The sequence below is a fragment of the Phocoena sinus genome, chromosome 13, assembly GCF_008692025.1.
Source record: "Phocoena sinus isolate mPhoSin1 chromosome 13, mPhoSin1.pri, whole genome shotgun sequence".
Classification (NCBI taxonomy): domain Eukaryota; kingdom Metazoa; phylum Chordata; class Mammalia; order Artiodactyla; family Phocoenidae; genus Phocoena; species Phocoena sinus.
Genome location: NC_045775.1, coordinates 22,599,943 through 22,616,255, shown reverse-complemented (window position 1 = coordinate 22,616,255; position 16,313 = coordinate 22,599,943). Strand labels below are relative to the sequence as shown.

Sequence of the window (16,313 nt, the reverse complement as noted above, 5' to 3'; positions counted from 1 at the left end):
ACATGTTACAAATCTATCAGCTTTTTCCACCAGAAAGCTGGTTGTTAAACATTTACCAGCATACCACTGGGCTTAGGGAGGCATAACATGCATGTTAATATCCTTGGGTAATTCCAGAAGTGTCTGTAGAGGGAAATTGGACTTCCTGATTGTAAAGGACTTGGGGAATCATGATTTAGGGTCTTAATAAAATCATGATTTTATTTGTACTTACTGACAGGAAATACCTGGGCCAGACTAGTGCTCAGAGGAACCCAACTATCGCTGTGCTGAGTTCAGAAAGATGTCCCTATGGCGTGTCCTCAGAGAAGGCACTTTGGAACACAGTGAACAGCAGCCTCGTGATTCCTTTTAGTAAACACAGCACAGACTTTCATAGGGATGTTTTATATGGTGTGAAAGTGAATAGGTTTAGGTAGCAAAGTGTGAAGGTTGTGATAGTGATATATAGCTCTTTGCTGCCTTGAGTAATCCAGGATAACTTATAAATGAATGAATCAACATTCATCAGGCTGTCCTTCCATGAATATGATTCCTCTTAATCAAGTCTTTAATAGTCTTAAGTGGCAGTAAGTTCTAAATTTTACTAGATATACCTTGAGGGCAGCCATTCCGTATATCAAATGTCATAGACTTTTGTAGTCAGCTTAATTCAAGGATACTGAGAAACCAGACAAGGACACATGCATCAGTAGGAGGCCACCCCTGTCAGTACAGAGCCAGACCTGGTATACACCGAGGCAGGGCCAAGAATTTTGCTTAGGATTTACTTTTGGTTTCATTTCAATACACATATGAGAGAATAATCAAGCACCAGAGTGATCAGCTAAGCCATAAGGCATGTCCTCAGTCATTTTAGCCCCCCAAATTATAAAGCCAGGTATAACCAAATACCTCTTCCCCTGCCCTTGGCCAAAACCCTCCCCCTTCCTCCAGTTCTGACACCCCCAACTCTCTCTCTCTCTCTCTGTCTCTCTCTGTCTCTCTCTGTCTCTCTGTCTCTCTCTCAGTGGAACATTGTCTCTTAAGGAAACTCTCTGGTGTATGCTTCAAGATAAAATGATCACAAAATAAATGCCAAGGTTAGCGTGGGGTTTCTGTCCAGACCGGCTGCACCATGTCGAAGGTTTCCTTTAAGATCACACTGACGTCGGACCCGCAGCTGCCATACAAAGTACTCAGTGTTCCCGAAAGTACACCTTTTACAGCAGTCTTAAAGTTTGCAGCAGAAGAATTTAAAGTTCCTGCAGCAACAGGTGCAGTTATTACCAATGATGGAATAGGAATAAATCCTGCACAGACTGTTGGAAATGTTTTTCTAAAGCACGGTTCAGAACTGCGAATAATTCCTAGAGATTGTGTTGGAAGTTGTTAATATCTGCTGCTTGGAACATAAAATCCCCTTCCAGAATAAATATTGGTATTTTTATTGTTGTAAAATTGGAGTCAGGCATTTGAAATCCTATGAAAACACCAATAGTTGATGAAGTAATGAAAGGTAACTCTCTGTCCCTTCTTGTTCACACTCTTCACGTGAAGAGGGGACACTTCTCTGTTGAGGGTGTCATCACCATAGAAGATCACATTACTACCTCACAGCACACACAGGTGGTTCGTTGAGGGTAAATGGATTATCCACCTGTATCATAACTGGAGGATGCTTCTGATCATTCTTTCTGAGAACATTTGGAAAATTAAAATTTACTGAATCTTCCTATTTGTCTTTGAGTTAAAAATGTAAAAACTTATCAATCCATACGTGGCAGTTTGCTTGATAGCATCTGACTTGCAGACACAAAAATAGTTGAATTCTTCATTATATATCATTTATGATAAAGGATCACATCAATGAATAACTGTCTTTTTATCATTTAACTTGTTTTAAAGTTTCAAACTTCTTGAGTTCTTAAAAATTTTAATTTAAAATTCAAATAGCCAAAAATTGAATTTTTGATCTAGCCCCTTATGTGTAACATTGGTATCTCATGCCAAAGAGTTTGAGACTAAAGTAGAAGCATCAGTTGCTGAATTATGCATTCCTTTATTGATCTTTTTAAAAAAACCTTTAAAACAGAAATCCTAATATCCTAGAATATTAGGATAATATTTCCAAATAACGTTCAGGGAGAAAGTATTGTTGTAAAGAAGATCTATTGTTCACAACAGAGCTCAAGGAAATGCTAACTGAAATGCTCACTAATTCTACCTACTGAAGACCCAACATTTAAGGAAGTGTTAAGATTAGTTACTAGAATGAATAAGAAGCTAGGAAAGGCAGATGGGGAAGCCCAGATGACCAGGCTTCTAGTAAGAAGGAAAGAAACAAAAATGAAGGGGAGCAGAAAGCTGTAACAGAGTGTCACAGAAAAGGCCAAACTGGATAGACAAAACTGCAGAGGCTATGTTGGGAAGAACTGAAAGGAAAATAAAATACTTGACATTGTTATAAGGAGCAGAGGCAATCAGAGAAAGCAAAGCATAGGCCTTGTCAACATACAGATTTCAAAATTCCCCGTAGAGAATCTAAAGAATGATAGGCATAAGGGAAGATTCTGTTTGTCATTAGAGAGGACATCAATATCTGTGCACATCTTGAAAGGTGAAATGAAGGCTCGTAGTGATTGAAAACCAGTGCTTGACTTGCTGTATTCTAGATGGTAAGCTCTCTGTAGGCAGGCCTGGTGTCTGTCTTGCTCTTTCTAGGCCTGGAAATGTAGACTTTCATTGAATATGTGTAGAATTATTCATGAATAAAGTATTTCGAAGACCAGTTTTTATCTAAGCGTGCATAGGCTCTAGGTTCATTGGGAAAAAAAATAATGCAACCGAATCAGTATCCGAAGGGTAATGTTGGTTAAGTTTAATGAAGTAACTAGATATTGTTCATATATTTGACAAATGAACGGCAGGATTCTGAATTGTAAAGGGAAGAAAAAATTGTGCTGAGGTAGTATGTTGCTAATGTTTGGGGAATTTTTTATTTTTATAAACAAAGTCTGATGCTTAAAGACTCCTGGTCTTTAACAACATTAAGCCTCAGTTAACCAGAAATTTATGAATACACATTTTCTGAATTTTTGTTTTATTTAGATGTCCCCCATTCTGTTTCTAGCACAAAATTCTGCCTGATTTGTTACATTAATAAGTTTTATGATGTCTTGTACCATAATTTGTTTAACATTTTTTTCTTTGGTTGGAAAATTTTATTGCAGTAAGTTCTTAAAAAATATTTTCTTAAAGAACTAGACATTTTGTTATTAAATAAATGTGATCTGTAACTTTTTGTGCAGAATGTTTTGAAGTGTTGTATTTAGTTTAAATGCTTTATTGGTACATAATTAATATCTTGTGAAAATACATTTTCTTATACCATAAAAAAAATAAATGCCTAGTAATTGAAGGAGTTAACTCTATAACTGTTAACTATAAGACAATTAAAGTTGGAGGGCAGCTATCACAAAGGATGACTAATTTTTGAAGAGTTGATCTGTGGCTCTTTTTTTTTTTTTTTTTTCCCCTCTAATTAGATTACAGGGCTGTCTATTTAGGTCACTCTCTAGTTTGTTACAATAAAACCATGTCATCTACCTATATGAGATTGTTTCTCTTTCAGTGTTCTCCTATCTTTCTCATTCAAAGATATTTAAGAAATAACTCAATGTGTTTGTTGGTGAAGAAAAGTACACCAAATGGGAAAGTTTGTTTCAAATAAAACAGTTTAAGTGTTTTGTTTCTAATGAAGGTGGCTCTCCTCATATAGTATATCAAAATTATGTTTGTCACCTTTTCAATTGGAGAAGGTTTGCTTCTGAATGGTTTCATAAGTCTCTGTTTCAGTTGGCTTTGGTAAATAAAACAAACAAAGGGATATTAAGTTTTTAAATGTAGTTATAAAATGAGTGGCTCTCCCCTAAGACCACATTAAAATTAATGGCATGTATCTCCTAAAACTAGAACCAGATGTGTCTGTGAGCTGTGAAAAATATTTATTGGAGTGACATCAACCCTAATAGACCCTTTTATATAGGAAACACTGGTTAAATAGAATATTTTTCAGTTATTCAAATCTTGATTCAAACCAAATCTAGTCTACTATAAATACATTCTTAATTGAAATACCCTAATGTTACTTATTATTTGAGGACATCTTATAGCGAATAGACCTCCAAAGCAAAGTGAATAATGAATTGTTTCAGTATTTATGAAATATTTAGTATGTTTGATTCTGTACTGAAGAAAACATGATCTTCCCAACTTTCAAGTGGTTTAATGGCTATTTGGGAAAATGACCACAAAATGATTTGGATAGTGGGAAAAGCATTGGCTTGAAGTTGGGAGACCAAAGTAGCTGAATACCCTTAAACAAATCTCTCTGTCTTTCTGAACCTTGGCTTCATTACCTACAAAATTAGTTGCATTAATGATCTCCAAAGTTTCTTCCAGCTCTAACAAGTCTTTGATTCTAGGACACACAAATGAAACCCAAAATGTAACATAATATTGTACAGGCTGTCCCCAACTTAGGAACTGGATCAACTCCAAAAGGTCAATTGTTTGGAACACAGAATGTATTTTCCCACAGAGACTGTGGTACAAGTGGTGGTTAAATCCTAGATCCGTCTGCAAAATCAATTTAATCCTTAATGTAACTGTAGAAGAGTATCCATGGTAATATGGACTCTAACCACCAATTACGTATAACAAAGTTTATGGGAAAAGCCATTGAGGGATTCCAGTTTGGTATGGCGGAAAACATCTATCAGTGTTTTTTCCACTACCTGAAGCAATAGGCATGAAGCAATTCTAGTTCTAATTTACAGGCAGACCTGGGCCCCAAATGGTGAACAAAGCCTGGACTGGCAGCATGGAGAGTGAGGCTCTGATACCTCTGATCTCATAAGGGGGGCAGGGGTCAGGGTGGCTGAGGACAGTTCATGGTGTCTGGAGTTTTGGTTGCCAGGAAGGAGTTGGCTCCAAACCAAAGGATAGGGAATGTAAGGGCAGGAGGAAAAAAAGGGAGTGAACATGTATGTGCTGGAAACTTTTAAGAGAAAAGATGCAATTACTTTTTTTTTTTATTGGAGTATAATTGCTTTACAATGGTGTGTTAGTTTCTGCTTCACAGCAAAATGAATCAGTTATATATATACATACGTTCCCATATCTCTTCCCGCTTGCGTCTCCCTCCCTCCCACCCTCCCTATCCCACCCCTCCAGGCGACGGTCAGAAAGCACCGAGCTCATCTCCCTGTGCTATGCGGCTGCTTCCCACTAGCTATCTACCTTACGTTTGGTAGTGTATATATGTCCATGCCTCTCTCTTGCTTTGTCACAGCTTACCCTTCCCCCTCCCCATATCCTCAAGTCCATTCTCTAGTAAGTCTGTGTCTTTATTCCTGTTTTGCCCCTAGGTTCTTCATGACATTTGTTTCTTAAATTCCATATATATGTGTTAGCATACGGTATTTGTCTCTCTCTTTCTGACTTACTTCACTCTGTATGACAGACTCTAGGTCTATCCACATAAAAAGGAATGAAATTGAGCTATTTGTAATGAGGTGGATGCAATTACTTTTGATCTCACTCCCTTTGTGGTTGAGGAAGTTGAGATCTAGGAAGGGTACATTGCACTGACTTAATAGCAAAACTAGGATTTGAATCTAGACCTAATGATTCTTAGCCCAGATCCCTCCCCTCCCCTCTCCCCCTCCCCTCTGGCTGTCATGCTGTGTAAGAACCCACTCTTTTCATCTGCCTCTGTTTCCTGCACAGGAATCCCTAGAACCCTTTACCCCCACCCCATCCTTATCCTATTTTTCATCCTCTGGTCTTCCAGGGCAGTCTGGTCAACGATTAGCACAGCAGTTTTCTGTTTTGCCCATATGTGGTTTAACAGTGCCACCAGCTCAAAGAATGACTTTCTAGTTGCCAGAAAGGAGCCCCTCAGACTCCTCTCCAGTTTGGCACAAACTACCTAGAGAATGAGACTGAGTAACCCCAAACTCTCGTGACATTGAGGTACTTCTAGTAGTGATGTTTCTGTTAGGACAGAACCCAAACTGGCTGGGAGAGCCAGTGTCCCAATGCCCAGGTGACAGGCATCGCTCCTTTGTCAGAAAGAAGGCTTCTGGCAGGAGGTTCCTAAGTGTACCACGTGCTGGGAATTTTTACTGACTATCACATTTAATCCCTCTAAAAATCCTGTGAGGTCAGTATTTTCCCTTTCATAGATGTGCCTTGAGTCACCAGGTTGGTCTGATTTCTGAGCCCTGCTGGGACAGCCAGGCAACGCAACTTAGAGACTGGGGCTGGTTCGGTGGACCAGCTCTGGGACACTGTTGTGAGAGGAAGTGGGAAGTGAGGAGAAGGGTGGGCCCTGGCAGTGGCTGTAATCTGCTTTGATGGCAGGGATAGCTTGCTCAAAGCAGGATGGGAGTGGGCAGAAGCTGGGTGATTTCTCAGTAGGGCAGATACTTCCAGAATGAGAGGGAAGGAGGGTTCATTCACACCTACAGCCAGGGGGAGGGTGGGGAATGCCTGCCCCACACACCTGAGAGGGCTCCCGGGCCAGGCCAACAGTCCCACTTAACGCAACCCTGATTTGTCCATATTTTATGCCAGGCCTGCAGGAGTAGTGCTCAGGAGTGTGGTTCAGATCCTGAGCTTTTTAGAATTCCTGAGGGAGAGAACAGTGAGGTCAGGTAAGGCCATAATACAACTAGTGCAGCTGAGGGGGCTTGAGCTGGGTTGTGAAGCATTGTGGGGTTTACATCAGTGCCTTTCACATAAAGTGTCTGTGTGTTTGTTGTCAGAATCATCTAGGGAACTTTTGGAAAATACCAATGTTTGATTTCCCTTCCTCCCCTTAGGAAGTCCTATCTAATTCTCAGCATTGGGAGTAGATGAGTAGATATTTTCAAACAATGCCCTAGGGAATTCTCACAGGGACATGCATCCCTCCTCCATTTTTCACTGGCATAGATCTCAAAAGATAAAGCAAAACATAACAAAGAGACACTCAGGTAGGAGAGCCAGGGGAGGGCTCTTCTGGTGAAGGGATCGTTTCTGGTGAACTTTGCAAAAGTATAAGGAGCCTGGAATGCCTGGGGCAGAGGGTGTACACAGGGAGTGGTAGGAAATAGGATGGGGTAATTAAGATGAGCAGTCAAGAAGGAACTGGAATGCTGGGCAGGAGAGTTTAAACCTGATGCTGTTTGAAACAGGAAACTGTTCATGTATTCTCATTCAGTGATTATCTATTGAACACCTGCTCTGTGCCAGGCACTGTTCTGTGCTGGGGATACAGCAGAGAACAAAGTAAAGTGTTTGCTCATCAAGTTTGTATTCTGGTAGAGGAACTGTAGGGTGATCAGTCCATCCCAGTTTGCCTGGGACTTTCTGTTTTCTGGGGTTTTTTTAGGGGGGAGTTAACATTATTTTTAAAAATTTAATTTATTTACTTATTTTTGGCTGTGTCAGGTCTTGGTTGCGGCACGCGGGATCTTTCGTTGCAGTGCGCAGGTTTCTCTCTATTTGTGACGTGTGGGCTCAGTAGCCCCATGGCATGTGGGATCTTAGTTCCCTGACCAGGGATCGAACCCTCATCCCCTGCATTGGAAGGTGGATTCTTAACCACTGGACCGCCAGGGAAGTCCCAACTTTCTGCGGTTTTAACACTGAAAGTGCCTTGGCCCAGGAACCCGCTGGGCAAAGCAGAATAGTTCGTTTCCTAGGAGGTGGAATGTACATGCATGCCTGTGTAATACTAGAGGTCATAAAGAAACCTAAAGCAGGGTAAGAAGTTGGGGATAAAGAAAAATGCTTTTTTAGAGGGGGTGGTCAGGGAGGATCTCTGAGAACATGATAAATGAGTAACAATCTGAATAAAATGAGTGAGGGCCATGCAAATATCTCAGAGTAGGTTGGTGAGGGGTGGTTATTTCTAGCAGAGAGAAATACCGTGTAAAGGCCCTGAAGTGGAAACATGCTTGACATAGATGAAGAATAGCCTTGGCAGAGAGGTTGAGAGAAGGAGTCAGAAGCAGAGAAGGTCCCAAGAGAGTGAGCTATGCCGGAGACACTGGATTATATTGAGTGTGATGGGAGCCCATGAAGGGCTGAGGACAGAGGCATGACCTAATCCCTCAGAAGGTGGGGAAAACAAGAGTGGGAACAGGAAGACCATTTAGGAAGCAACTTCATTAGGAAGTCTTGAAGAGTTCCTTCTCAAAAGGTTTGATCAAGGCTTGCCTGGTGGTGCAGTGGTTGAGAGTCCGCCTGCCGATGCAGGGGACACGGGTTCGTGCCCCGGTCGGGGAAGATCCCACATGCCGCGGAGCGGCTGGGCCCGTGAGCCATGGCCGCTGAGCCTGCGCGTCCGGAGCCTGTGCTCCGCAACGGGAGAGGCCACAACAGTGAGAGGCCCTCGTACCGCAAAAAAAAAAAAAAAAAAAATCCTTAAAAAGAAAGTTTGATCAGAGAAAGAGCAGGATACAATGCCATTCAAGTAAATGAGCCTGGGCAGGACTGGGCTGACCCAGGCTGTCCTACGGTGATGACATTGGGAATGGAAATGTGGAAACATCTAGAACTGTCTTGGAGACAGGGTTAACAGAAGTTGGTGGTGCAGGATTTACAGGGGCATGAAGGAGAGTGATGATTCCAAGCTAGTCTTCCACGCATTAGTTTTCCTAGTTTGAATTTCTCCCTCAATTGTCCTGATCCAAACGTCATGGATCATGAAGTTTTCTACTAGAATGAGGAAGATTCCATGGTAGGGTCGCAAGAGCAGGAACTTGGGGTCATACAATCCAGGGCACACACCGTGGCTCCATCACAGACAAGCCATGCCCCTCAGACAGCTCACCTAATCTCTGGGGCTCTCAGTATCCCTGCCAGTAGAATAGGAATGATACTGCCTGGCAGAGTTGGGAGCACTAAATGAAGTAACACTCATAGAGGACCTAGCTCAGGACATGCTGAGCCGTCAGTCCGGGTTCATTCTCTCCCTCTGTTTACACCCTGGGAGTTCAGTATGTGTGCCTACACATTTTCAGAAGTTATCAGTACTCTATATGTCATTTTGTGCTCTTTGGCCCCCTTTCCCTCTCCCCCAGCCCGCTTATTCCATACATACATTTCTCTGTGTTGGTGGAGTACACACTCTGGTCATTTTGTTCTTCTTCTTCCTCTTCACTGGCTCTGCCTATGTTCAGATGTGCCTTTCCTTTCATTTGGACAGTTTTAGAAACCTCCCAACCGGTCCTCCCTTCATCCAGCCTATACTCTTATATCCTTCAGGCCACATCATCTTCAGTATAAAATCTAAACACCTGAGCAGGTCTTGCAGAGTCCACGTTGCCTCTGCCTACTTTTCTGTAAACTCTGCTCCCTGATTTACCCCCGTCTTTGGCCCCACCCTCCATCCTCCACCCCTGACAAGTCTACTGTTTTATTCCTTGTGCTCCCATGGTAGTTTGTACCTACTGAACTTATCTCCCATCATTTGTGTGTAAAAAGAGCAAGGTATTTGGTGCAGGGGTTCAGAGCTCAGTCTCTGGAGCCACCCAGCCTCCATCCTAATCCCAGCCCTGTTACTTATCAGTTGGGCCTAATGATTAGGGATTAATTAAATAAACGATGATACTTCCCTAAACTGGAATGCCATGACCTTGAGCAAGTTATTTCATCGTTGTGCTTCAGGGACAATAATAATATCCACCTCACAGGGTTGTCATGAGTATTAAGAGTTAATACATCTGGGCTGCCCAGGGGGCACAGTGGTTAAGAACCTGCCTGCCAACGCAGGGGACACAGGTTTGAGCCCTGGTCTGGGAAGATCCCACATGCCACAGAGCAACTAAGCCCATGGGCCACAACCACTGAAGCCCGCACGCTTACAGCCCATGCTCCGCAGCAAGAGAAGCCACTGCATTGAGAAGCCCTCGCATGGCAACCAAGAGTAGCCCCCGCTCGCCGCAACTAGAGAAAGCCCGCGCGCAACAACGAAGACCCAATGCAACCAAAAATAAAAATAAATAAATTTATTTAAAAAAAGAGTTAATACATCTAAAGCACTTAAATAGTACCTTCTATGTAGGAAGCCCTCCAGAAAGATTGCCTATAATTATTACATCTATCTCCCTGAGTTTGAGTTCCTTGAAGGAAGAGACTAGAGATCTAGTCTTTCAAATGTTTATTGAACAAAGACATAAGTAAATCTCCTTTTAAAGACATTATTCCCCCTTTTACTTAATTTTTTCTCTTTTAATTTAGTTTATTTATTTTTGGCTGTGTTGGGTCTTCGTTGCTGCATGCAGGCTTTCTCTAGTTGTGGCGAGCGGGGGCTGCTCTTCGTTGTGGTGCACGGGCTTCTCATTGCAGTGGCTTCTCTCATTGCAAAGCACAGGCTCTAGGCATGCGGGCTTCGGTAGTTGCAGCATGCAGGCTCAGTAGCATGGCACCCGGGCTTAGTTGCTCCATGGCATGTGGGATCTTCCCGGACCAGGGCTCGAACCCAGGTCCCCTGCACTGGCAGGCAGATTCTTAACCACTGCGCCACTGGGGAAGCCCTTAGTTTGCATTTTTAACAAGCCTCTCCATTTTTCTGGGTAGTGATTTACTACATTTATAATCAGATGTGCAAACTTCTGGTTCATTTTTCTTAATTACTTATAGAATACAGTTGGATGTGGACCATACATATTTGGATCTATATATTTATATCAAGTTTTATCAATATATTTTGGATGGGAAGATCCTATTTATATATATTGAGCACATGTATTTTCTTCATTCTGTGTTTTCCTTTAAGTATATATTTTGTGTTCTGATGCGTTTTGTTTATTTGAACTCATCTATTTTGTCTCTACCAAAAGCATCCATTGAGTAAAATAGTAGACTTCTGGAGCTTAGAAGAACTTTAATGTCATGGTCCTTATTCTTTTCATAGATGAGGAATCTGAGGGTCCAACAAATAACTCGAATCCTATAAACCAGTAAGAAGAAAGGCAAACAACCCAATTTTTAAAATGGGCAAAAGATTTAAAGAAGCATTTCATAGAAAAGATTGTCCAAATGTCCAGTAAGTGTCTGAAAAAGTACTCAACATCATTAGTCACCAGGGAAATGCAAATGAAAACCACAATGAGATACCAACTCATACTCTTTATTAATTTTATTTATTTATGTATTTACTTTTGGCTGCGTTGGGTCTTTGTTGCTGTGCGCGGGCTTTCTCTAGTTGCGGCGAGCGGGGGCTGCTCTTAATTGCTGGGAGCAGGCTTCTTATTGCGGTGGCTTCTTGTTGTGGAGCATGGGCTCTAGGCCTGCAGGCTTTAGTAGTTGTGGCACGTGGGCTCAGTAGTTGTGGCTTGCGGGCTCTAGAGTGCAGGCTCAGTAGTTGTGGCACACGCACAGGCTTAGTTGTTCTGCGGCATGTAGGATCTTCCTGGACCAGGGCTCAAACCCATGTCCCCTGCATTGGCAGGCAGATTCTTGGGCTCTTTTTGGTGGTTTTTTTTTTGCGGTACGCGGGCCTCTCACTGTTGTGGCCTCTCCCGTTGTGGAGCACAGGCTCCAGATGCACAGGCTCAGCGGCCATGGCTCACTGGACCAGCCGCTCCGCAGCATGTAGGATCTTCCCGGACCCGGGCACAAACCCGCGTCCTCTGCACTGGCAGGTGGACTCTCAACCACTACGCCACCAGGGAAGTCCCCAACTAATACTCTTTAGAATAGTTAAAAGATTTGAAATTATCAAGTGAAGGTATGTTTTAGAACTCTCACACATTGCTCTTGGAATGTAAATTTGGTAGAATTGGTTTGGAAAACTGGCACATTTATAAAAGCCAGATCTAAGGCTACCCTATGACTTAGCAGTTCCACTCCTAGTTCCACACCAGAAATGGGTGTGTGTGGTCACTAATAGACACAAACAAAATGTTCATGACAGTTTTATTTTTAATAACCAAAATTTGGAGACAAACTAAATATCCTTCAACAGGAGAAGTGATAAATTATAGTGTATTCACATGGTGGAATTTTATACAGCAAAAACAGACGAAACAACAATCTACTGCTACATGTGACAACATGCATGAATCTCACAGACATAATGAGTGAAAAAAAGGAAAACATAAAAAGTATATACTAGGGAATTCCCTGGTAGTCCAGTGGTTAGGGCTCCGAGCTTCTACTGAGGAGGCACGGGTTCGATCCCTGGTCAGGGAACTAGGATCCTGCATGTGGTGCTGCCAAAGTATATATCATATGATTCCATTTATATTAAAATCAAAAACAGAACAAATCAAAAGTGGTAAAAGTAAGGATAGGATTTACCTCTGGAGCATAAGGATATTGGCTGTAAAGGACAAGTGAGAACTTTCTGGGATGTTGGAATGTCCATTATGATGATCTAGGTTTGGGTTAAACAAGTATATACTTACACAATGTGTATTTAAGATTAGTATGCTTTACTGTATGTATAGATAGATATAGATACAGCACCTCAAAGAAGAGTATTACCCTAAAATTAAAGAAAATTTTAATTTTCTTTTTTGTGCTATGTGTTTTAAATGTTCTCACCTTTTCCTCAGCTATATTTTCCAGAAAGTCTAAAATGAAGTCACGATAAATCGTAACGAGAGAAAAATAGACGTTATTATTTTTAAAAGCTAGAGTGGTATCTCAGCTTCCTATCCAGATTTAGTGCCCTGAGCCCTGGACCTAGCTAAAAATAGTTCAGAGCTTTGCCAGCTGGTGACCTGGGAACTGGGCTATGTTTAGCAGAAACCAGCACGTGAGTGAAATGGGGGAGAGCCACGTGGAGCGCTGTGGGTCTGGTAGGCATGGCTCACTCTCAGCAAGCTGTTTGAGCCATGCCTGCCGTCAGTAACTCAGGCTGTTCCCTCCACTGCAGACCAGTGGGTAGTGTAGGGTCACAGTTTACTGGTGAGTGGAAATGAGAGGGAGGGACAAGAATCCATACTGATTAGAAGGGGAGAGGTCCAGCACTGGGAGACTGGACATAAAGGAAGTCAGAGTAGTTAAGCCCTGGCTAAACCCAGGGTGTACCTTCCTTTTTTCTTCACCAGGTTAGACTCAATTTTTGTTTTTGCAAAAATATATTCATTTCTCAACAACTCTATTTTATCTTTTTAAATTGAAGTATAGTTGATATATAATATTGTGTTAGTTTCAGGTATACAGTAAAGTGATTCAGTTATATACATATATTTTTCAGATTATTTCCCATTATAGGTTATTACAAGATATTGAATATTGTTCCCTGTGTTATACAGTAAATCCTTGTTGCTTATCTATTTTATGTATAGTAGTTTGTTAATTACATACTCTGCATTTATCTGCCCGCCACCTTTGGTAACCATAAGTTTGTTTTCTTTGTCTTTGAGTCTATTTCTGTTTTGTATATAGATTCATCTGTATTGTTTTTTAGATTTTACATAAAAGTGATATAATATATCTGTTTTGTATATAGGTTCATTTGTATTAGTTTTTAGATTCCACACAAAAGTGATATCATGTAATATTTGTTTATCTCTGTCTGACTTACTTCAAATAGTATGATATTCTCTAGGTCCATCCATGTTGCTGCAAATGGCAATATTTCATCATTTTTTTGTGGCTGAGTAATATTCCATTGTATCTATTGGGTTGGCCAAAAAGTTCTTTTGGCTTTTTCCATAACATCTTACTTACTGTAACTTTGTAGTATTGTCTGAAGCCTGGAGGGTTATGCCTCCAGCTCTGTTCTTTTTCCTCAGGATTGCTTTGGCAATTCTGGGTCTTTTGTGGTTCCATATAAATTTTAGGATTGTTTGTTCTAGTTCTGTGAAAAATATTATGGATAATTTGATAGGGATCGCATTAAATCTGTTGATTGTTTTGGGCAGTATGGCCATTTTAACAATATTAATTCTTCTAATCCATGAGCATGGGATATCTTTCCATTTCTTTGAATCATCTTCAGTTTCCTTTATCAGTGTTTTATAGTTTTCATCATATGTCTTTCACCTCCTTGGTTAGGTTTATTCCTAGGTTTTTTGTTTGCTTGTTTGTTTTCTGCAGTGATTTTAAATGGTATTGTTTTTTAACTTTCTCTTTCTGATATTTAATTGTTAGTGTAAAGAAATGCAACACTTTTCTGTATATTAATCTTGTATCCTGCTGCCTTGCTGAATTCATTTATTAGTTCTAACAGTTTTTATGTGGAGTCTTCAGGGTTTTCTATTTAGAATGTCATGTCATCTGCAAAGAATGACAATTTTACTTCTTCCCTTCCAGTTTGGATATGTTTTATTTCTTTTTCTTGTCTGATTGATGTGGCTAGAACTTCCAATACTATTACAACTCAGTTTTAAATGTTATACTTAAGGAAACCAGGTGCAGAACTACTTAGATTGCAACGCTTAAACATTCCCTGAGTGGTTTTGCTGCTGAATCAGCCTAACTGGAAGAATTAGCTTCACTTAACCTCTTCCTCCTGTAATGTGCCCGTCTAAAATGTAGGAATGACTAGTGTAATTATCCGTGTCACAGAGATGTTTTGAGGCTTAATTAAGTAACCCACTCTGAATACTCTGAAGTATTCAGAGAAGAAAGGGTTAATAGGAATGGTGCTGCTCTAAGTTCTACTCGCAAACTGACAAGTTACCAAACATGGTATGTGGTACTCTAGTTCCAAACATACTAGCATGGTGCCTCCAAGATTTCACCCGATTTAATTAGAATCACCATCACTCAACCAACACTAGTTGAGAGAACTCTGTTTCTACATTGTGTTCTTCTTTTTTTTTTTCCCAGCCACACAGATGCGGGATTTTAGTTCCTGGACTAGGGATCGAACCCATGCCCCCTGCAGTGGAAGCATGGAGTCTTAACCACTGGACCACCAAGGAAGTCCCCATTGTGTTCATTTTTTAAAGGAAGGTGTAAATATGAGGGTAATTCATAACAAGTGACAACTTTTAAAGAGATGACTTTAAACAACTTGATATGTTGCTGTTGTCAGTAGACAGAACTTTTGGCCCCAAAGTAAGATGCAACCTGACTTTTAAGGCAGGGGCAAGGATGTGCCAAACTCTGAGATCAAAAGTAAGCTTTAATTCAAACACTGTGGATGCCATTAGAAACTTTCCTAAAAATAAATCCATCCTGCTGCATGATTTAGAAATGGCTTAGGATACCATCTTTTCCAGCCTTAAGAAGCAAAAACCCCAAAATGTCATCAATGAAAAACAATCTGGGAGATGCTACTAAAACTCTGTCAAGGGTATGGTCTCCCTTCCTACAGTAACCAATAAACTTGTCTTTGCTTAATTAAAAAAATCAAATCTGTGAGCAAACAGGAATGTGGTGGGCCAATTAATGGCAATGAAGATGATGACAATAATGGTGGTAATAATAATGACAGGAAGCAGGTATTGAGGGCTTACTAGGTGCCAGACACTCTTCTAAGGGCTTTACATGATCCCTGTAGTAGCCCAGGAAGATAAGACCTATTATTATCCCTGTTTTACAGACAAACAAACTAAGGCTTGGAGAAGTTAAGTAACTAACTTGCCTAAGGTTATATAGCTTAGCAGCGGCTTTCAAAACTTTGGTGTGGGGACTTCCCTGGTGGCACAGTGGTTAAGAATCCACCTGCTGGGCATATCCAAAGGAGGGCCTCTGGAGTGTGGAGTTCCGGAGTTTGGAGGATCATATGTTCCAGCAGAATATGCTTCCTTCAGAATTTCTGAACAGATTTTTACAAGAATAAGTACTGATGATGATATTGAAACAAATTCATCAACATTTATGAAGGAAATGAAAGAGCCATCATTTATTAGATGAGAAAATGAGTCACCATAATAATGATGAATGAAAATGCTGCTCGTTATAAAGTCAAGGAAGCTACCCTGTGAAACTGGGCTATCATTCGGCAGTGTTGTTGAGTTTTCCCTTCTAAATTCAGGTTACAGGTTATTACAAGATATTGAGGGACTACCCTGGTGGTGCAGTGGTTAAGAATCTGCCTGCCAATTGGGCTTCCCTGGTGGCGCAGTGGTTGAGAGTCCGCCTGCCGATGCAGGGGATGCGGGTTCGTGCCCCGGTCCGGGAAGATCCCACGTGCTGCAGAGCGGCTGGGCCCGTGAGCCATGGCCGCTGGGCCTGTGCGTCCGGAGCCTGTGCTCTGCAACGGGAGAGGCCACAGCAGTGAGAGGCTCACGTAATGCAAAAAAAAAAAAAACAAAAACAAAGAATCTGCCTGCCAATGCAGGGGACATGGGTCCCAGCCCTGGTCCAGGAAG

At 41.3% G+C, this 16,313-nt stretch overlaps 1 protein-coding gene across 1 annotated transcript; it reads left to right on the top strand.

The window, feature by feature from the left end:
* The first annotated feature begins 1,088 nt into the window (after positions 1–1,088).
* On the top strand, positions 1,089–1,446 carry LOC116764526 (ubiquitin-fold modifier 1-like). The gene has a single exon (XM_032653212.1). It carries the CDS (start codon positions 1,118–1,120, stop codon positions 1,373–1,375), a length of 258 nt encoding a protein of 85 aa, XP_032509103.1. The 5' UTR covers positions 1,089–1,117; the 3' UTR covers positions 1,376–1,446.
* The last annotated feature ends 14,867 nt before the right edge of the window (positions 1,447–16,313 follow it).

Coding starts and splice junctions, on each gene's coding strand:
- LOC116764526 (XM_032653212.1), top strand. CDS start 1,118: ATGTCGAAGGTTTCCTTTAAGATCACACTGACGTCGGACCCGCAGCTG.